Source organism: Dromiciops gliroides, chromosome 5 (assembly GCF_019393635.1).
Source record: "Dromiciops gliroides isolate mDroGli1 chromosome 5, mDroGli1.pri, whole genome shotgun sequence".
NCBI classification, from domain to species: domain Eukaryota; kingdom Metazoa; phylum Chordata; class Mammalia; order Microbiotheria; family Microbiotheriidae; genus Dromiciops; species Dromiciops gliroides.
This window is the reverse complement of record NC_057865.1, coordinates 89,200,512-89,223,901: the sequence shown is the minus strand read 5'-3', so window position 1 is coordinate 89,223,901 and position 23,390 is coordinate 89,200,512. Positions and strand designations below refer to the sequence as shown.

Here is a 23,390-nt window from a genome sequence, read left to right as displayed (position 1 = left end):
AGGAGATTAATAGGAGAGAAAAGCAACGTGCTTTGAATGTGGGCTTCTAGTTCAGCTTTGCTTCCACCTCTTCTTCTTCCTCCTCTGAGTTTCCCACCACCCTCTTCCCCAAATTCATATCTCCCTCCCTTACACGCATGCTTTCAGCAACCTCTGCTTCTCTCTGCACACTGTTGGTATGCGCCCTCTGAGGGTGCTGTGCCGCTGCCCAATCCCGGAGCGCCCCTGAAAGCTGTCCCCCTGGAGCTGCCTCTTTGGTCCCTTGACCCTACCCCACCCTTTCTGAGCGGTTTCTCTCTTCCTCTCGACTAGTGTTTTCTTCCCCCACTGAATCCCGAACCACCCGGGCGCCATTATCCCAGCAGAGATTGGGGGGGGGGCGGAGGAGGAAGGAAGATTGGGGGGAGGACTGAGGGGAAAGGAGAAAGGATTAGAAAAAGGGTGCGAGAACTAGGGGAAGGGAGTAAAGGCAGACTCCAGGGGGAGAGGGTGTGGGAGAGTCAAGAGGAGGAGGAAGAGCGTGGACTGGCTTTGGATGTTTTCTGGTCTCTAGATGGTGCCAAATTTCTTGGAGCTCGGGCATTTTCCCTCCCGTATTCTGCCCCCTCCCCTTTGATTAGGGCACTTACAACGGGATAGGAAAAAAAGAAACCAAACACACATATCCATCACCCCCCCCCTTTCCTTGTTTAGATGTGCTGAGAGAGAGAGAGAGAGAGAGAGAGAGAGAGAGAGAGAGAGAGAGAGAGAAGCCCAGCGGTGACTTCAGTGTGGCATGCTGTAGGGAGCAGCAACAGCCTCCTGGTTTTTCTTTTTTTGGGGGGAGGGGGGAGGGGGGAGGGAGGTAGTCAGAGAGAAAGACAGTTGAAAAAACAAAAAAGAAAAAGCTGTAGAGCTTTTGACTGATGGCTTCGCTCTACCAGAGATTCACGGGCAAGATCAACACCTCTCGGTCTTTCCCGATTCCCCCCGAGGCAAGTCATCTTCTAGGCGGCCAGGGCACTGAGGAAGAGAGCAGTGGGGCTGGGGGCAAGTCTCCCCGGCCCCTGGCGCCTTCGGCACCCCAAGACCATGGCGCAGGCGGCCGGCCCCGGTTCCAGTACCAGCCCCGGAATGACTGTGAAGAGGAAGATGTAAGACTATCTTTCTTTGTTGGTGACTGTGGTGGTGTTGGCGGTGGCGGTGGCGGTGGCTTTTGAAAAGCTAGCTTACGATATGCGTTTTCTGGGAGTACCTTCTTGATAATCTTTAAACCAACCTTCCTTCCTTCCTTCCTCCTCCCCCCCCCCTTCCTTCCTTCTATTTCTCTCTCCTCCCCCTTCCCCTCCCCGGAGCTCCCACAAATGTCATCCTTGTACTGAATATCGGTCATCCCCTCCCCTAGCAATGGGTCCCTGGCAGCGAGGTCGGGCCAGGAGTTTGGATAGTGTGTGTATGTTTTTCCGGTGCTCTGGTTGAGCTCTTGTGTGAGTTACAGGGTATATTTTGTTTGTTTTTCTTTAAACCATATCAGTATAGCCCTGTGGAGGGAGGCCATGGCTCTGCCTCTCCCTGTAAGTTTGTGGGGTATTTTTCCTCCTTTTTTACATCTCATCGATGATGAAGTCTTGGGCTCTTGTTTCCCCCTTCCATCCTCTGTTTCCCCCTCCCTCAGACCCTTCTTACTCCTTAAATACTGTATCCCATTCCTCTGCTCACTTCTTTCAGATGATACTGGTGTCTAGAAGTTTGGGCTTGTTTTATTATTATTTTTAAATGATCGTTGTTTGTAATATTCGAAACCAGAACCTATCACCAACCTTGCCTTGGTCTGTTGTCCCAGAGCTCAACGCGCTCTGTAGAAAGGTTTTACCTGTGGTACTCAACCCCTTTCTTTGCCTAGGACGGACAACTCAACATTAGACTGTATTAAGTGAAAACTTCTCCACATGCACGTTTCCGCGGTTTCAAAGGTTGGATTTGCATATTGCCTTAGTAACGAATGACTCACGCAGGGCACTTGCTGCCGTCCCCGCTGCTGGGTCTGATAGATTGAAGAGTTAAACCACCTTCCATCCATCCCTTTAAGGTCTTTGATGGGATGTGTGTGATGGGGTTTGGGGGGGGGGTCTCTATGCTTCTAAGGGAGGAGGAGGAATGATAGGCATTTTTTTCTGATTTTTTTTTTTATGTGAGGAAGGAAAAAACAGTCCAGACCATCCATCAAACATGTTAGTCCAGCTGGGGGCTGCTAAGACTGGGACCACTCTACCTATATTTTGCAGAGTGAGGTGTTGCATTATATTATCTGTGCGTGGTTTTTTTTTCAGTCTCTCTTGTTCTTTCTGTTGGCCAAAGAACCCAGAAACCTACAGGCAATCCCAATTCTAGTTTCCCCAAAGTCCTATTATCACTCTCCAAATTCCCTATGGAGGTTTCCAATGCACTTGCTTCCACCGTAAGTTTTGGGTCTTGGATTGCAATTTGTCTCGACTTACCAGTTCTTGTTCATGGTAGCTTACTGGGGGCCCTAGCCATGGGGCCTAGACAGTTAGTGAAAGGTGGGCCTTGCTAAGACACTTTCCGAGCTCTGGGTTTTGGTTGGGTCCCAAAAATTCAAATTATTTTCTTTAAGGAAGGTAGAAGTATGTTTTGTTTTGTCTTGTTTTTGAAGATCAAATGTGAGCATCCAACAAAAAAAATACAGATGTAAGCTCCGACCTTGCATAAGAATTTTCCTTTGGATCATTTCCCAAAGTCGTTCATTAAAAGGGACGTCTCTCCCCCTGGCTAGCTTCCTCCTAAGGGATGTGAACGAGTTCTTAGTCATCTGGGTCGCGGGCTAGAAGCCCTTGAAGAAAGGGGTGAGGGAGTAGTTGGTAGAGAAAGTAGAGGATGAAAGATAACAGCGTTTTCATGGGGGGGGGAGGATTGGGGGGAAGAGAAGGTAACTGAGCTGCAATGCAGACAGATTTCTCCGTAGACGCTCCTTTTCTTCAGTCTGGCTTAAATCTGGTACTATATTGCCAGAGCCAGGAACGTGTGACAGGCACCAGGAAAGGAGCCTTTGTGAAATTTCACCCTTGCAGACTCTAGGTGTCGCTAGGACAAAGCAAAGGCACTGGCTTCTGGATTTTATATCAGACATTTTCTCAGCCTTGTTTTTTTTTTTCCCCCTTCTCCTTTCTTCTGATTTTTTTTAAACAGCTCGGAGCATATATTCCCTGCTTTTAAATATCACAGATGTCTGGAACTGTTTCTCAGATCATCAAAAGCGTTGGACTGAGAAACAAACAAGGGAATTAACATGTGAAAATGCTTTTTTTCTTTTTCTTTTTTGCTGATATGGCTCTAAAATAGACCCTTAACTTAGTCATTAAGAGTATAAGGTCCAGCACTTGGCATGATTTTTTCCCCAGAGAAATATGAAGACCATGTGTTTGTATTGGTCATTTTGTATGTTTGTATGCCTGATGCATATGAACAACATAGCATACATACAATGTTTTCAGTGTATGCAGCCCAGACAGTAATCTAGATTCATATTCCAGCTTGTAGTTAGGCTAATGCCCCAGAGCATTTCCCCCTCAACTATGTCACTGCCTCCAAGTTAAATGTAGCACATTAGACTGTTAGAGATGGATAGATCCAATTTATCTCTTCAAAAGCATTACTTGCATTTCTCCAGGGATCCATTCCAGTCCTTAAGGTTAGGACTTAATTGAAGAGAGGAGCCAAGTAATGAAAATTTTCTTCTTGAAGAAATTTAAAAATCTGAGTATAAGCTCTTACCCTTTCACAAAAATAATATGGTGTTGCATGCCTTTCTGGGCCTTAATTATTTTCTACCTTTTTCCTCCCTTTACATTCACTATTAGCTAGGTGATTCACAGCTCAAAAAGAGGTATCCTGAAAGAATCCAAAGGAATTGTTTAATTGAGTTTTAAAATGAGGCTGGGAAAATGATAGACACTTACACATCCTTATTTTAACATGTTACATGTTTCTATGGGGGGAGTGTATGCATTTAGACATTTGACAATTGCAGAAATTTAAAAAATACTGCAATTTTCCATATTTGATTAGCAAATTGCAAGAGGACTGCTATGCTACTTGTTAGCTATCTCAGGTGCTGAAGGGAGTTCTCCCTACCCAGCTCACTAAATCTTTGTCACATCCATCAAAGAAGTCTGAACTAATATGCTAAAAGTTTTATTGTTCTTTTGTGGCCTTTCCTTCACCTGAAGCAGTTCAGCAATCCACCAAAGTAGTTTCTTGACCTTGAGCACTGAGATCATTGTAAACATAAGGAGCTTCTCTCTTTTCTCCTTAACTGCTCTTTTCTTTTTTTCTCCAACTAAAAACAAAAAGACTCTCCCCTACTTCCTCAGTCTCCCCTCACCCCAAAGACAAATTAAAGCAGTTCTAGACCAGGTGTGTGTGTGTGTGTGTGTGTGTGTGTGTGTGTGTGTGTGTGTGTCTATAAACCTCAAGTGGAAAAAAAAAGAGTAAGGTAGCCCCAAGGCAAGCATAGATAAATGAAGTGTAAAGATTGTAAGAAGAATAATTAATTGGAAATATATTATCTGTCTGCACAGAATACATTTGAAATGGAAAGAAAGGCTACCTTCCAATTATACCCAGTGATGTCTACATTGTTATTGGTAATTATAATTAAGAGCCAGTATTTTCACAGGTAATCCCCTTTTGGGGAGGAACATATCTCAGCTGTAAAGATTTCAATTAGAAATATAAAAAAGTAGCCATGGTCTCTTTGCTGCTGAAAGATGCCTCTTTTCTTTTTAAAGTAAAACACCTGAACCCCTTCTGGGGAAAGCATTAAATATTCTAGGACTGGGAGAGATGTCTTCTATAAGTTTTAAGCAGTTTGTCTTTTAAAAGAAATGTTTAGCTTCTGTAAGCATGTAATGCATTATACCAATTTCTAAAATATGCAATTCAGGAATTATCTTGTAATGCAATATAACTTCTAAAATGTAAAATCAATCATTGTTCCTCTCAATCGAGATACTGACATTAGTAAAGAAATATTTAAGCAGAACATGACATTTTAAAATATAAATTTATATAAATATAAACATAAACATCTCAAAGGTTGTTTTTTTAGTTAAAAACCATCTCTTCATATTCATGTTTTACCTCTGCCCTCTTGGCAGAGGGAACAGGGGTAGTACACCATAGCCTAACATTCTATTTAAACATAAAATTAAAATGGGCTAGCCAAACCAATGATTTACCATCAATACTGCTGCTGTCTAACCTGCTCCCTCTCTCCATCTTTAAGAGGTCTTTCTAACTTTTTTAGACTAATAGCACTTTGCACACTGAACCACAAGTTTCATTGGCCAGCAAAGCTTCACAGGTGTTCTTATCTATTCTACATTAACTAATCACTAGCTGAGTGCCTCCTGACCACATGAAGATAGTTTAGAGATTTCAAACACTACAGGACCTGCCTTTCTGACCACAACCTCCTTATCTTCTAATTTTCTATCTCTCTCCAATCAAACAAGTCATCCTTCCCCCACACACACACACACACTTTATTGGTTAATTAAATCTTCTTCTGTTTTTCCTTGACTTAGCCAAGTCAACATAGTCTTTTCAAGAGGCCTTTAGTAATGTCATAGATTCCTTAGTCCCCTTAACCTTCCCGTAAGTATGGCACTGAAACTCACATTTTATCCACTTTCTGTATTCCTTTATTTGGGATGCAGAATAATGCTGGAAGAAGTCATAAAATTATAATGAATTGCTTTATTATAACACTATCCCCCCCTTTCATCTGGTCTTTCCCTACTTCAATATTTGTTGTCCTTAATCAATTCTCTAGCATATTTCCCAAATTTGTATTACAATTTTTTTTCTCTTCTCAGTTACTCAATAACATTTATCTTTTTTTGTTTAGTAGTTTTTTTTGTCATGTCTGACTCTTCATAACCCCATTTTGCATTTTCTTGGCAAAAATACTGGAGTGGTTTGCTATTTCTTCTCCAGCTGATTCTACAGATGAGGAAACTGAGGTTAAATGACTTGCCCAGTATTACAAAGCTAGTAAGTGCCTGAGACCAGGTTTGAACTCAGGAATTTGCTGACTTCAGTCCCAGCACTTTATCTACTGCATCACCTTGCTCTTCCTAGTATATAAATTTACCTCATCTTTATAGAATACATGGAGGTTTTTCATGTGTAAAATCATCTATGTTCCATTTTTTTTGCCTTAACATTCGTATGAGTTTATTGTCCTTATTTTCTATCTATAGTAAAGGGAGGGAAACAAATGTCCTTAATTTCCAAGGATATAACTTCAAACCTATGTTTAAATATGTCCTTCCATTGCCCTTGATCTAACCCTGGCATGCCACTACTATGATCTTAGTTAATTATTCCTCCTACCCCTTCTGGAATGTTCAGTCTCTTCTCGTCCCTATTTTCTTACCAATCATTCTCTCCTTAACCCCCTATGCCTTTCATTGCTCTATGATTATAATCCTAAATAACATCAAATGACCTGATTTTATGAAACAGCATAGTCTTTTCTTAATCCTCATTCTCTTTGGTCGACTATAGCATTTATCTACCTCTGCCTCTCTGATTCTCTTCTTGCTTGGCATTCACAATGCCATATTTTCCTAGTTATGATCCTACTTCTCTAATCATTCTTTGTTTTTTTTTTTTCATCAAGAAGTCTCTTCCTTTTCTTGTACTTTATACAGGGGATTTTACAAGATTCAGTCATTTAACCTCTTATGTGTTTACACTCTTACTCATTTGAAGATCACATAGAGGCACATATCTTAAGTATTACTTATATTCAGATAGTCCCTAAATTTCTGTCCATGTCCCTCAACTCTCTACCCACTATCAAGATCAATATATTTTGAAAATTTCTACTTAAATGGCTTGAAACTGCTTTAAACTAAACATGTATAAAATGGATTTGCTCTTGTTTTCCTGAAAGCTAACTCCTCTTTCCAACTTCAACTACTGCTGGTCCTGCTAATGCCATCCTTACTATTATTCAGGCTCAAATCCATGGCATCATCACAAATTTTCCCATCCTCTTCCCTCCCCTTTCTGTTCCCATGGTGTATAAATGACCCGATTCTATCCGTTATATCACAGAAATATCTCAAACCTGTTGTTTCTTTTCCATTCCTACTTCTATCGCTCTAATTCAGGCCCTTACTGGCTCACATCTGAATTATTAAAATAGCCTCCTAACAGTGTCCCTGTCTCAAATGCCTCTTGCTATCCAATCTATGTACCAACTCATATCTATTTTTCCTAAAATCAGGCTTTGATCATATCAGTGTTCTGCCCCAAGCCAGAGCCAAATTCAGCGGCTTCTTATTTTTCATGCAATAAAGTCTGAACTCTTTTGGCTGGCTTTCAAAGCCTCCCAGGATTTAGCCTTTTCCTTCTTCTCCAGTATAAAATTCTTCTCTTAACCTTCCCCAAACCTGACACCTTCATTTATAGTCTCCTGAATATGACCCACCCTTTCATATCTCCATTTTATAGCTGACCTGGAAAATATTTCCTATAATATCTCTAATTTTCTAAGCCCTAACCATCTATCAAAGCTCAAATTCTAACATTACCATAAAACATTTCCTTACTAACCTATCCTGAAGAAATTTCTCTCTTTCCTGATCTCTTTTGACAATTTTTACCAAAAACAATAAGGTGCTATTAAAAATATAATAATAATTACCTTGTGGTAGCTTTTCTATTTTGTCTTGAGTTGGTATTAAGATCTTTGTTAATAGTTAATTTTGGACATGTTACTATTTTATCTCCCAATTAGATTATAAGATCCTTAAGAGCAAGGACCATATTTTATACCAATTTTTTTCTTTCTCAGCTTAATATAGCTCCTTGTACCTAGTAGGTATTGATAAATATATTGTTCTTGTATAGTAGGGGGGAAAAGAACAACTAAGTTGTTTACTAGTTTGTTTATTTATACAACACTATGACAGAAGCATACAGTTATGTTTTGCTTTTCTCTATCATTGTATTACTGAAAAGATGGAAGTTAGCCAAATTTTTGCACACTGAAACATTTTAATACACTGTGCAAACACCTGAAGTGAAATAATTGGGAAGTGAATAATCACCCCTAATTTAGAGTTTATGTAAATGCAAATTTGCATATATTGAGTTACCTTAAATCTAGATAAATACATTTTTCCTAATTACTTTTCTGGGGGTATATCCTTTTTATTTATTTAAAAAAAAATTTTTTGTGTGGGGCAATGGGGGTTAAGTGACTTGCCCTGGGTCACACAGCTAGTAAGTGTCAAGCGTCTGAGGCAGGATTTGAACTCAGGTCCTCCTGAATCCAGGGCCACTGCTTTATCCACTGCACCACCTAGCTGCCCCCACTGCTATTTTCTTTGGTGGGGCAATGAGGGTTAAGTGACTTTTCCAGGGTCACACAGCTAGTAAGTGTCAAGTGTCTGAAGCTGCATTTGAACTCAGGTCCTCCTGAATCCAGGACTGGTACTTTATCCACTGTGCCACCTAGCTGTCCCTTAACTAATTACTTCGATACTTGAATGGATTTAGGATTCCTGAAATGTGAACAGTGCATCCAGGACAGTGGTTATAACAGTTCCATTCCTTCCCATCCTGTTCAGTTGGCATCCTAATTTTCCCCTATAAACCCTCTGCAGAGGATGTATTAAACATATCGAATATCTTCCTCTTATTCTTTTTTTTTCTTTTTATAATGATATTAACATACAATGGAATCATTGGGTTAAAAGATATGATTAGTTTGGTGCTTCTTAGTAGATATTGTCTTGCTGGACTCCAAAATATATGCACCTTCATAGTTCCACCAGCAACATATGAATATCTATTTCTTCACAAATCTACAAATCCTAGAATTTATCAATTTTCCAATATTTTGATACCAGTAGGTAAAAGGTATATACATTTCTTAAGATTATTTTGATTGTATATTTGCCAAATCTCCTTAGCTAAGGAAGCAATTCCCCTGGTCAACCATACCCCCATTTAAGGGCTAGGGATGTGGATGGGAAAAAGGGGAATCTGGAACCTGTAAGGGCCTAAAATTCTAGCTGTGACGTCTAAAATCTAATGAGTGGTTGCCTTAAATTAGAAAGCATATAGCACCAATCTTTGGGCAATAAGTATTTATTAAAGTATATCAGGGGTTAGTAAAAAGAAACATGTGGATAAAGTATGAGATTTGCCTGCTCTCCCTATCTTGCCTGTCTCTGCCCCCCCAGGCCCCTTCCTGACACTTTAAGACCTCGCTCCTAATCGGCTTCTCCCAGAACCTCCTGTCAAACCGGAAACAGGGCTGTCCACACACACAACTCCAAGGTAATTGGCTGGTAGCACTGATTGACAGGACCCATGGGTGGCAGACATCACTTCCTGATGCTGATTTGACCTTTGAAACCCCAGAAAGGTCACTTCTGGATGCCAAAGTCACATGGTTTATTTTAAGGCCAGAGCTCACAATGTCCCTCCCAGAAGGGGGTGTCATTCCAATTCTCACAAGCCTGAGCTGGATCAATCATACCCCACTTCTAGGTAGGGTACAAAAGAGCCCCTGGACTAAAATAAATCTGTATGTACTCTTCTACAAAAAAAAAAAAAAGATTATCTTGATTTGTATTTCTCAGATTATTTAAATTTTTGAACTTTTTTTCATGTAGTTATTGACAATAACAATGCCCTTTGATCTTTGCTCCCCTGGGAAGTATGAATTCAGTTAAATTCATTAAGTATTTACTAAGTGTTTACTATTTACCACTTACTGGGGATACAAAGGGAATAAATCATATTGCTACTCATATCATGTCAAGTCCCTATAGATTCTGTGTGTCAGACTTTTATCTGACATAATAATTTGAAACATTTTCCTGTTCTTTCTTTTTCTTTAATTTCCTTTTAAAGGTACCCCTTCTCTTGTACTTCTCTTTGTGGCCAAAGCTATTTATTTTGTCCAACATGATTTCTTCTATTAATTTAATGATTAATTAATATAGAATTCTGTCTATAGTTAAAACAAGGACTATTCCTTTTTTTCTGGATCTATGTATGCATGTATATGTGTATGCATATGTGTGCACATATGTTTACATATAAATACACATGTATGTGTGTATTGTGATATATGTACATATATAATAGACACACTTCTACCAAGTTAAATATATAAAGACTATAAAGTCTATAAAACTTAAACTGACCTAAAAATTGAATCAAGAGGCAAAAGAGTAAAGTGAAAATACATGTTTTTTATCTATCTCTTTATCTCTATCTCTGTAGCTATCCACATGTATGTGTTTATAGATCCAGATAAGTGCATCTATATACATATATTCATAAACATATGCACACATATTTGTACATATATACCTATATATATACACATATGCCTATAAATATGCATATATATCCACTTCATTTTTATGTGACTGATACCAAGGTATTCTCTGAATTATTCATTATTTTCTCAGTCTTAATACTTTACTAGCTGACTTACTTTTCTGGCCATACTTATCCTTGATAATGCCCTCTGCTATGTCTTACATTTAAATCATTTTTAGTAACAAAATATATCCTGCTTGTGCTCAATACATTACATTTATGGTGTCTTTGGGGGTCATTTGTGATTTTTTTTCTAAAATCATGATATTTAATGATGTTGAAACTTTTATAATTGAAAATTGGGGTCAAACATTTTCATTTGGGGGGTAATATTATACTACCTGTTGAGAGGGAGGAAGAGGAGGAAGGAGAGAAAGACTACTCAAGGTCAAACCTTGAACTTTCAATTCTTTTCCATAGTTATCAGGCAAATAGTAAGGTTATAGAGTAGTCTGGAAACTAATTTCTCAGAGCCTAGTTTTTCCTATTGTCTCTGCTGCACACTTCCAAGATAATTTACTTGTCTGTGTTACCTGCAGACCTAAGTAAGTCTAGAGTGTTGTAATAACAGAATATTAATTTATATTTTGTGGCAATGGAATCACCTCATTTTGCCTGTTGAGATTAATGTTCTTATATGATAAAGTGGACAGGAATTTTTTCTAGATGTTGGCTTTAGACATTTTTTCTCTCCATAAAATAGAGCTTTTTCATTTTTCCAAAGCTTTCTCTTCTTTGGAGTCACAGTGATTAATGAGTTTAATTTTTGCAAGCAACTGCCAGGAGGTGCTGAGTAAGATGTACATGCTGATTGTGTATAACCCTGTTCCTTTTAATTACTTTGATGATAACAATGCATTAATCAAGTGCATGAGAAATGCTTCTAAGTAATGTACAGTATTGATCCCTTTCATAAGGCATTGACTATAAAAATGATAATCATAGTAATCCTTTTAAAATTAAATTCTGCCTAACACATTAAGTGTTAATGGCATTGAATTCCCAAGTAAAATGCTATCAGTTAGTTATTGATTCCATTTGAAGCAAAAATGATTTTTTGTGGGTCGGGGCAATGAGGGTTAAGTGACTTACCCAGGGTCACACAGCTAATAAGTGTCAAGTGTCTGACGTCGGATTTGAACTCAGGTCCTCCTGAATCCAGGGCCTGTGCTTTATCCACTGTGCCACCTAACTGCCTTTAGAGTCTCTTTTTAAAATGAAAATAACCATGGTACAGGTCACACCTTAAGGTGTTATTAACATTTTAGCAGGGATTACATTACAATTAGATGTGAGAAAGGAGCTAGCTGGATAAAGGTGAGAAAGGGAGAACTCAACAGAAAGGATGAATATTTGAGGGAGAACATTAACAATTTCACCCACATCACTATTCCAAGGCTAGCCCTTCATACCTTAATGACCAAGTTTCTAAAAATAAAACAAAATAATAAAATGATCTCAAGGTGAAAACCATACTAAGTAGATAGAAATGGTTGATTATTCAAAGGAGAGCCCAGAAATTTACAGAGCCTGAGGGTCATTGTTATGTAAATCAGTTCTCATCTGACTGTAGAAGTTGAACTTCTGGTTGGTAGAATTCCAGCTAAGTACTAACTCTTATTCCAAATACTTTTTTGGCAACTTTTTTTAGTTAGTTCAATTTAATATTTATTTAGTATGTAATATGTATAAGAAATATATTGGTAGGAGATTATAATGCAATGAATGGCAACTAGCCATATGAAGCTTCTTCAATCTAGTTTAGCTACTCAAAGGCATATAGTACACATACATACACACATATGTATGTATGTGTATATAGATGTATATATATATATATATGTATGTATGTATATGTAAATATATCTTATTTAATTTATATGCCATATGTGGAAATCAGTTTGCAGCTAACTGATATAGGGCGATGTCACTACACTCGTTATATGACCTTGGTAAAACACTTTTTTGTTGTTGTTCCCAATTATCTGTAAAATTACATGCATACTTAGAATCATAGAATTTAGAATTAGAAGTAATCTTAGAGATAACCCAATATCACAGTTTACAAATGAGGATACTGAGGGCAATATGGTTCCAGTGCTTTACCTGGGGTAATGTAGCTAGGAAGTATCAAAGATGATTTTGAACTCTGATTGTCTTACCTTTCCACTACACTAACTTGTTCCACTACGCTACTTTTAAGAAATGTCCATTTCAATTCCAGGAAGAGAGAACACATGGACAGAAACTCAGAATGTCTCCTGAGAGTAGGTTTTGATGGAAGTGTAGGACAAGGGTTCCAAATACTTGAATGACTGAAAGCTAAAGGATGAGGAGATGTAGAAACCAGGACCATGGAGCAGGGAACAGTACAACATTGGCTAGTTTGAAGACCAACTTGGATTGTCTGACAATGCTTCTATGAAGGAGGCTGTATCATACTCAGGAAGTATATCTAGCTTTCTGGGATTGTGCCTTTGGTGTACTTTGTGCTCTCTCCCATTTGATGACTCATAATAAATGCTTAGTACAAAAAAGTTTTCATTTCTGATGGTAGTCTTTTTCTTTATCTGGCTTAACAAAAAAAAAGACATTGGCCCTCCAAAACTCATTGTGATTTCTCAGTTCTCCCATCCCTGTCTCCGACCTGCTCCAAGTAAATAATTTCCATGGCCATTTAACAAATATATTTGTTGGAGAACCTGCATGTTTTTTTTTTTCATAATCTTCCCAGCTTTTTACCTTCTTCTGAGTTGATAGCAAACACTGCCTGGAAATGATGGCTTATCTATTAAAGTAGATACAGGGATGCTATGTGAGCTAGTAAGGGGGTTTCCATTAGAAACAAGAATTATGATGGGGGGCAGCTAGGTGGCGCAGTGGATAAAGCACTGACCCTGGATTCAGGAGGACCTGAGTTCAAATCTGGCCTCAGACACTTGACACTTACTAGCTGTGTGACCCTGGGCAAGTCACTTAATCCCCATTGCCCTGCAAAAAAAAAAAAAAAAGAATTATGATGAATGAGGGAGAACCAGTGATTTTTCTCATGGGGTTACTAGCCTTATTCAATATCCAATCACTATTGATACTGTCCCTCCTTCTTGTCTTCCAGTTCCTGAGAGATTATATCAATCAGCAGGGCTTCTGTTTCTCCAGGTACAAGGGGAGCACCTGAGCTGAATCCTAATGTATACCCTAGCCTGCCAATGATCTTTTTAATGGGGTTTCCTCTGCTCCAACAGCTGTTTTATTTTCTAGCAACAGTGAAAAAGAGTCTTGTTAACATACTGCTTCATTGATAATGGGGTTAGTTGGATGATCTCTGGAGCTGTAAGGGACCTTGAGATGTCATCTATTCTATCCTCCTCTCTTCAGGCCAAGCAGTATGGAGAGCAGAAAAACAGCTCTATTGACTTGAGTGCAAATGGGTATTCTGTTACTTATTACCCATGTAACATTGGGTAATTCCCTTCCTCACTCTAGCCCTCAGTTTCCTGATATGTAATATCAGGAAAGTTGATTCTATGATCTCTTCTAACTCAAAACATATACTATGATAAATCACTCTTGACCAAAGAGAACTTGTCCTCTTTTAACGGCCCCTCCCACTACCCAGGCAGCTAAAGAACTTCCCTAAGTTTTCTGTTACTTCTTCCATTGTTGCCTTACTGGCAGGATTTTTTTTAAACTTATGTCAAGTCCTTATCTTGTTATTCTATTCTGTCTAAAGACAGAACATCTCTGGTCAGGATCTTCATGCCATGCTAACCCTGCATATATTTGAAACTTCCCTTGGGTTTATTGTCTCCCAGCTCCTTTCCTTTAAACTAAATCTGTGATTTGCTTGGTCAAGCGAATATCCTCTATCATTATATATCAATACTAACTCTGCAACTTCTGTTCTTAGGGGGCTGCCTGGAGTACTGAGAAGTGACTTGCCTAGGTTCCTACCTGACAGTTTGAGTCAGAGAAAAGACTCGGCTCAGCCTGACTTCAAGACCATCTAGCTATCTATTCTGTACTCTGCTTTTAACCAGTTCTTTTGGTTTCTTGTTATTTGTGATGTATGCCCCTATTTAAGTTCTCGAAAGGTATAAAGCTGCCCTTATTTTCATTTTTTTCTCTCCAGTATTCTCCAGTACTTGCCCTAAAATTTCACGAAGTGACTACATGCTGTATTGGAAGTCAGGGGGCTTGATTTCTAATCCCAGTACTGATGTGAGCTAACTCTGTGACCTTGGATAAATCATTTGCCCTTTCTGGGATTTAGTTCCTCTTGGGCAAAAAGTAGATCTTATCCTTCATGTTATTGTTTGTCCTTCATTCTCAAAGAGGCCCATGACTTCATGATGTCCTGTGATATCATAACTTACAGTGAATTGGATTTAAGTGAGGGAGGGCTGTCCAAGGTCACCAACCTTACTCTCTCCTCCACAGTCATCTGGATCCATTGGCAAGATAGATATAGACATAGATATAGATGTAGATATAGGTATAGATCGATATAGATTTATATCTATATCTATATCTCAAGATAACTGGAAATGGCCCAGGATAATTAAAGCAATTGGGTCAAGTGACTTGCCCAGGGTCACACAGCAAGTAAGTGTCTGAGGTCACATTTGAACTCAGATCCTCCAAACTCCAGGGCCAGTGCTCTATCTACTGTACCACCTACATGCCCCTAGATTTTATTCTAGTCTATAAGGTTCCTTTCCACTCAGAGAGTACATGATTTTATATAAAAGGTGGAAAAGTTTCAAAAAGTGAAACTCAGGGGCAGCTAGGTGGCGCAGTGGATAAAGCACCGGCCCTGGAGTCAGGAGTACCTGAGTTCAAATCCGGCCTTAGACACTTAACACTTACTAGCTGTGTGACCCTGGGCAAGTCACTTAACCCCAATTGCCTCACTTTAAAAAAAAAAAAAGTGAAACTCATAGGACTTTTAACTTAGTATGTATCTTATTCTCACATTTCATGGTTTATCCATATTATTAATTTTCACAGAACTGAACTAGAAAGTGGTTGTGGCTAGCTAGTGGGCAGATTGTTTTCTTTTTGTTTGAGAAAGCTTACATATTTTATGTAGATCACATCATGTTATAGCAAACATTTCAAAAACATCTTACTTCCTTTCAGAATAGGTCTGTATGCCTTCAATTCATTATTCTTTCATGTATGAATATCTCATTGCCCTCACTGGCTCAGTACCACAGAAAAACTGAAGTAGAGGTAGTAGTCCCAGGTTAGGCAAGTAAGTGCACATCATGGAGAAAGAGGGAATACTTGTAAATACAGTAATGCAACAAGGTACCTTTGATTAGAAGTTTGGGTACTTTTCCCTTCATTTATAGTGAATATTTTGTACTACAGTTTCTCTTTCTGTGATCCTGGGGTAATTCATTCAGCTGCTATGTAGAAAGACAAGCCAGAATATCTTTGAACTACATATCATTAGAGGAAAACCAAGATTCCCTACCCAAGTTGCAAACTTTCTGCCAGAAAAAAAAATGATCCTAGGCATTATCATCTATTTGAAATAGCCTAAGGTTCTCTAGCTTATCACTCTATATTTCTGTGATATAAAAACAAGAACTAGCAATAAAAATTATATAGCAAGGGAAAATATTTTGGGGAGGGAAGAAGGCAGAAAAGGGTACTGTATGCCATCCATAGCAAGGTGAGCCCTGAGACTTTCTAGAGTGACTTCTTTCTCGTTGCCTTCTGTAAAATGGCTTTTAACTTCTTCCTCCTGAAACTTGATAGGCTCCATATCTATCTGAAGTGTGGGAGCTCCTGCTTAAAATACAGTTTTGGAAGGCAATGCTTTGGGATCCTGCATCTATTCACTGTTTGGCAGTGTGATTGGCCAAAAGGTCTCCTTTTCTTCCAGGGGTGACAGAGGTAGCCTGGATTAGTGTGTATCAAAGGGATATGCTGACAGTCTCCAAGATCTAAGAAAACTCTAATAAGCATCTTTATTTTTGAAGATGTCAAATGAAGCCAAAGTGCATTCAATTAGATAAGCATAATGTGGCATAAAATGAAGAGATACATGACTGATTTGTTGCTCTTTGACCACAGTAGGACTTGGGCTGCTTCAATTCTCTGTGCTTGACTAAAATAAGGGACTTGTTGGATGTAGGGTACAGACTGCAACCTCTCAGGGGTAGGAAGGTAGGTCAAAATAGCAAAGTGACAGAGAGAGACACAGAGAGACAGAGACAGACAGAGAGACACTGAGAGAGAAACAGAGAGAAAGACAGCCAGAGAAGATGGAGGGAGGAGGGAAAGGGGAGAAACAAAGAGATGGCGGGGGAAGAAGATAACAAAGCATGTGGGGAAAATCACATTTTGTACAAGGTTAGGCAAGGAGAGGGGGTGAGAATCACCTCCTTTTTCATGGCACATTCTTCACACCCCATTGAGCCTTGCTATTCCTGTGAACCATTGGCCATCTGCTGATCTGCTGGGAGATCAGAGAAAGAGGTCAGAATCTGAATTGGATTCCAAAATGATACTAATCACTCAAATCTCCCCGTTATGTCTCGGCAGGGCCCTGCATAGCACCCTTGTGAGCCAGGTCATCCATAGGTATAGATGGAGTAGATAATTACCTATGTGTTTGAATAATTGTAATATCTTATTTTTATATACCCTTCAATTATTTACAAAGCACTTTCACAACTATTATCTGCATTAAGTATTGTGACTACATTGGGAGGCAAGTAGAACAAATATTTTAATTACCATGTTGCATATGAGGAAATGGATATTTTAGGGAAGTTTGGTGTTTCATGGGGTTTATAATGGCCACATTAAAAAAAGCATGCACAAAAGTCTTCTTAGCTCTAGTTCTCTAGTTGACTATTTTGGCTGATGTGTAGTGTAGTACTTATGTTAACTCATGTGAGGTTTACATATATACATATATGTTGTTACACAAATGATGACTATCAGAGTTCTCCCACCCAGCCTAAGGAGGAAGATAAGCTTGGGGAAGTTGGAAGGAGGGAGAATGCCATGGAACAGTGACAAAAGCTGCAAGTTCAAGAAGGGTAATGGAGAAAATTTAATATCCAACATTTTAGTGGTTCTACTGAACTGATGTGGTAAAATGCCTCTACTCATTTGTTGATTCCTTTGATTCATCTGTCACTTTTCCCTCTCAATCAGTTGTTAAGCACCTAATATGTGCCAGGTTCCAGGATAAGCCGAGGATGGGGGCGGGGGAGATATAATAAACCATTCCTTACCTTTTCAAGAATGTATATTCTATCAGGGGAGAAATTTTTATGCAAATGAATATGTAGAGAATAAGGAGAAATTAAATACAAGGTAGCTTAGTGAGGGAGAACTCTAGCAAGTAAAAGGTTCAGGAAAGATTTTATGTAGAAAAAAGTATTTAATCTGAGTCTTGAAGGAGGAAAGGACTCTGCAGGTAGAGTCAAGTAGGGAGGCCCTTCTAGACATGGAGAATGACCATTACAAAGATGTGGAGATGGGAAATGGACATCTCATGTTTGATAAGCAGGAAAAACATATCACAATTTAATCAGGTCAAAGTACAAGAAGGATAATAACACATATTGAAAAATAAGGTAAAAAAGTAAGGTAAATTGAGGCCTCAGTACCTTGGATAGAAGGGTTCTTTGTTCAACCTTCCTGGATCTCAGTTGCCTTATATAAGGGTTGTGCCTAACCCCTTCTTAGATCCCTTTGAGCTCTACATCTGTAATCCTGTGACTTCCTCCTGAGGGGTAAGGAATGCATCTTCCCTGGTACAGAGGTTAAGCTCTATTGTATACTTTCTGAATCATCTTTTGAAGCTCAGTAAAATGGTGGCTTCACTAAAGGACCTTTCTTCCTAGGCTAGATGCCTATATGCAGGCACTGGTTCATACCTTTTCCACTTCAGTCAGAGAAGCATCTTGAGTAGTCACTTACTGAGGACTTCACTCAAGACATTGTCTATGAGCACCCACAGATTAAAGGAGCAAAGCTATTATTCACAGAACTGTTCCCTTCTTAGACAACAGGGAGAGATCTTCCCACTTGTCACAGACAAATTGGAAGCTAACTTCCCCTTCTCTCCTTTTTTTTCCTTCCCCGGTGAATACTGGTTCTTTCTTATTTAAAGCTCACACTTTTCTCGAATTTTCTAGGAGCTCTGGAATTTTAGTAAAGCATCAAGTCTACCATTGAACCTTCTATCTGCTATGTACAGTAGGACTGTGCATAACATTACTGTCATTTTATTGGTGCCATCTAGTTCTGATGGCTCTCTAAACTCTTGTAGGGCAAGAGCTTGGGGAGGAAAAAAAGGTAGTTAGTGGAAAGAGAATGTTAAAATGTTTTAGCATGATAAATCATCCACAGCCTTTTGCTTTGGTGTGTATAAAAAAGGGATAGGGAAAGGGCACTCAATTATGTTTGCTTTAGGAGGAAAGGGTAAGAAATGGGGATTGGACCATGGAATGTTTGGGGCCATGGGGACATGCGAACAGGAATATCTGAAAGCACTGAGCAAGGAACAGTCTTAACAATCCACAGGCAGACTGATCTGGAGAACTCTCTTTCTTAAAGGGGACCCATCTGCTGCTTTTAAAGACTTCCTATTGGTCTGGTTCTAAGATGTGTCCCGCCTTGTTTCCTTCCATTTGGTAAGAGGACTAGAATTATTTGCTTGAGAGTAGAATCCCAATTTACACAGCACAGGTTTACATTATTCTGTTGCTCAGAGTGTTGCTATTAAAACCTTGAGAAAGAACATTTGTTGGCTGGCTGGACATAGTTTTCTTGTCATAGCTTCTGTCTTTGGTTCATGCCTTGAAAAACTGGTGAGACTTTGTATATATTTTAGGAGGGGGAAGATGGTCAAAGGAAGAATAATGCTGATTAATTAACGGAAAATTTCTAAAATCTTACCATAATATTTCAGGCAAAGGACCAGTTAATCTCAAGGAACTGACTCTAGCCTAAGGGGAAGCAATTCAACAAGTGGATTAGTAAAGGGGTAGGTGAGTGTGTGTGTGTGTGTGTGTGTGTGTGTGTGTGTGTGTGTGTGTGCAGGCACATGCTTCTAAAAAGTTCTAAAAATTGTTTTTAACCATAGACCTCAAAGGAATCTATGGATAGATTTATAGTCTCCATGAACTTGGATGGGAAAAGATACATATTTTCACTAACCTCTAACTGGAATTTTTCCCTTTAATTATTAAAAAAAATATTCCGAGGAGTTTATAGGCTTTATCAATTTACCAAAGGAGTCTGAGGCATAAAAAGGTTAAAAGGACCTTTCCTTGAAGTATTGAATACTCAACAGTCTGAAGACCCTTGGAGTGCCCAGGTGAAAATGGGCAGCACCTGGGGGTCTTTCCCATCTCATCCTCCATCAGCAATTGCACTTCTCCCATGAACTTGGCCCCTACAAGCCCATAGCTCTCCCCTTGTGCATGCATTCCACTTGTTGCAAACTTCTGCCATATTGCTAGGTCCTGCATCCTAAAGCCCAAGGAAGCCAGAAAGAATTTTCTTAAGCTCAGAGATTTTCATTTAAATTTTTGTATTCCCATTACTTAGAATAGTGAAGATACTTGTTGAATTGAAGAGGACCCTAGTAGGCTGTAGCAAACATATGGGAAGATAGGTTCCATGTACTTGAGATTCTTCTGAACTCTTCACTTGTCTGTAGGAATAATACTGAAATTCTCCTGTTCCAGGAGGGGCTCATTTATTTCTTCTATCTTGCTAATCCAACTTTAGGCCCAAGCCAGCTGCTATTATCTGATAAGCAGAGGCCAATGAGAACACAGAAAGCCACAGATGTAAAATAGGAACAAAGAACAAATTTTCAAAAGAAAAACAAAGGAGGCAGTGAGGAAAATCTGTAAGTGCCTCCACACATGGCAACTACTGTGTTTTTGGCATTCCCCTATTATTCATTATTCTCTTCACAAAGATCACATTTCATACTGCGTCCAAGTGAAAAGAAATGAAGAAATTTTTTTAAGATGTGTGTAAGTGGCAAATACTCCTCTCCCAGGGTTCATATTCACTTCTCAAGCAATGAGTAAAAATCTCATGGCTGGGGCATACACTGAGATTCCCCCACACTGTGTTCCACCCCCCCCCCCAGTTAAAGCTCATTGATGGAAAGGGTCACATCGATCTCCATAACCAACACCCCCAAATTACCAGGGAATGGAAAATTTTTGAAAAACCCTTTTTTTAAAAAAAAAAATCCTGCCAGTAGATTTCCAAGGAAGTCTCATGAAGCTGCTTTTGTTCAGCGATTGCCTCCATGTTTTTGTTCATGCTAAGCTCACTGTCAGGAATGTCCTCTCGATATATCTATGACAGAGGTGAAGCCAGGTCAAGTTCTAAAAGACAGGAGATACACACTGGAGCCCTGAAATATGCAGTCCTTAGTAATAAGAAGCCAAGTTAGGAGGCAAGAAATTTTGCTTCTGGTTCCCCATCTGCTGTGTGGAAAATGGGAGGCCACAGACCCTAAATGTATAAAGAGAAATGATAACTGACAACTACAGAATTCAAGAATCTCTGTTTAGATTTTAACTGAGGAAAGTATAGAAGAGTTAGGATTAGGAGACTTCAACACACACACACACACACACACACACACACACACCAGTCCAAAATGCTAGGTTAAATTGAAAAACATGTAAAAATGTAGAGAATATTAAAGGGATAGAGGGAAGCTCTAGCTGTCTGTGAGGCTATGTTTGTATTTATAAAGAAAGCTGAAAAGGTTGGTCTGACCCTTGGATCCCAACTGTTGTCATGAGCAGGAAAGAGACCAATGTCTCCTTCCTTGAAGTCTTAGCTTACTGTGGGGAACTGTAACTTAATATTTTCTTCTTTCAAAGAAACACAGATGATTGTGGCTTTGGCTCTTTATCTCTTCAGAAGGTGGTGAAGATGGGAGAGGGTGGAGGGGAACAAGCACTGCTAAGTGCTTTGCACATATCTCATTTGATAGATAAAAGGCTAATGACACAGGCAAAGGAAGAGATCCGCTGGAGGAAAATTCATGTGAGGGAGTTTGAAGCAATGAGACTAGTGAAGAGGTAGATCCAGGGACTGACAGTAATAGAAGTGGTATCCATCATAAATAAGGAGCTTGAGAGGACAGGTGACTAGGCAAAATCTAAAGGAAAAATAATGGAGATTCAGTGCTGGAGTCTAGAGGCATCTGAGGACTTGGGGGCTGGGAGATTCACATGGAGGTAGACTCCATACCACACAACCCCTAACAAGCATAATAAAAGCTCTTTGGGGGTGAGAGAGTGCTTAAATTTTGGTTGAATTGACTTAGTAGCTTTTACCAGAGTCAGAAGAGGACTACTTTAGGCAGGGTCCAAACTGTTTCCACCTACAAGTGCTTCTTATAATGACAAAGATGTAGGTAGTCAAAGAGGAAAGAGAAGGGAAGGCGGTGGGGGTGGGGGCAGGGGGATTCTGTCCTCAGACTACCAGTAAAAGAGAGAAGTAGGGTTATGAGCTTTCACATATGAGGACAGAGTAGGAATCTAAAAAAAGTCATCCAGTGTACTCCAGTGAACCATCACGCTGTAATGGAAAGAGCACTGATCATTTAATCAAATTCTTGGCTCTGCCTGTTGTTGACCTCTGGCAGGTCATATATTGTCTCTGAACCTGAATATTCTCTTCTATAAAATGGGCATGATAAAATTTGCCACATTTTTATTCACTGGACAAGGAATCAGGTAGATAGCTGGAGAAGGAAAATGGCAAAACACTCCAGTGTCTTGGACAAGAAAACCCCAAATGGGGTCGTGGAATAACAATAAGCTGAATAACAAAAAGGTTACTTGAGGTAACCAAGGTCACATGACTGCTCTGTGGCAGATCGGGTACTGGAATCCAGGCCCTTTGAATACTTAGTGAAGTAGTCATTTTTCCATGGCATACTTCTCCTTCAGGTTTTCTGTGATAAGCTTCTATGGATTTGTACAAACTTTTTTTTGAACTTATTTATGTAGTGTCCCAAAAGTCTTAGTACAGTTTCAAGCTTTAATAACTTGCTTTAATTAAACAATAAAAACTTGCTTTAATAACAAGCTTTAATTAAACTTTAATTACATCAATGGATAGAGTGCTGGGCCTGGGGTCACGAAGACCTGAGTTCAAATCCATCCTCAGGTAGTAACTACCTGTGTGACCCTGGACAAGTCACTTAACCTCAGCTTGCCTCAGTTTTCTCATCTATAAAATGGGGGTAATAAGAGCACCTACCTCCCAAATTTGTTGTGAGGATCAAATTACATCATAATTGTAAAGCACTTCACATGGTACCAGGCATATACAGTGAGCTCTATGTACATGTGAGCTATTGTTTATTATTGTCATCATCACCATCATCATTATTGTTCTTAAATGAGGTAGATGAGGTCTTCTTGTTTAGCTACCTTAGTCACTCGATCTGTCTCCATTAGAATTACTTTCTTGTGAGGTCTTAGCAAAACCCTCACATGGTACTCAAACTTCATTCTTTGGATGATTTTTTTAGGGGAAGATTATGAGTGCAATCCATTCATTCCCTTAGCATGAGCTGATGAAAGCTTTTTCTATCTTAAGCCTGTGATATGGGGAACTCCCAGATGAGGGCATTCTCTCTACCAATGCATATCAACAAATATTCTACACGGTATCATCATCTCAGAGGTTTCCCTAGAGGACTGAGAAGGGGAATTATTTGCTAGGATCATATAGCCAGTGTGTCAAAAGCAGAGCTGGAACTCAGATCTTCCTGGTTCCAAGGGTAGCCCCCAATCCCCTTTGCCGCACTACTTCTCAAAATAAAATACAACATAATTTTGTGGGGAAAGTCACTCTCAGATAGGGAGGATCAGACTGGCCTTCCTGAAGAGAGGGGCATTTGGATATGTACTTGAAGAAAGCCAGACATTCTAAAAGGCAGAGGTGGA

At 39.3% G+C, this 23,390-nt stretch overlaps 1 protein-coding gene across 5 annotated transcripts in view; it reads left to right on the top strand.

The window, feature by feature from the left end:
* The window catches only part of DPP6 (dipeptidyl peptidase like 6), a 1,357,728-nt gene that overhangs the window by 335,504 nt on the left and 998,834 nt on the right, over positions 1-23,390 (top strand). The window contains exon 1 of one of the 5 annotated variants that reach the window (XR_006353239.1): positions 437-1,133. The exons of 3 other annotated variants lie outside the window; for them this stretch is intronic. Coding sequence is in view for 1 of the 2 variants with exons in the window: in XM_043966310.1 (XP_043822245.1) it covers positions 906-1,133 (228 nt within the window). In the remaining variant the exon portion in view is untranslated. Of the gene's footprint in view, positions 1-436; positions 1,134-23,390 lie in introns of those variants that run through there. One more of the 5 variants, XM_043966310.1, reaches the window with a different exon arrangement.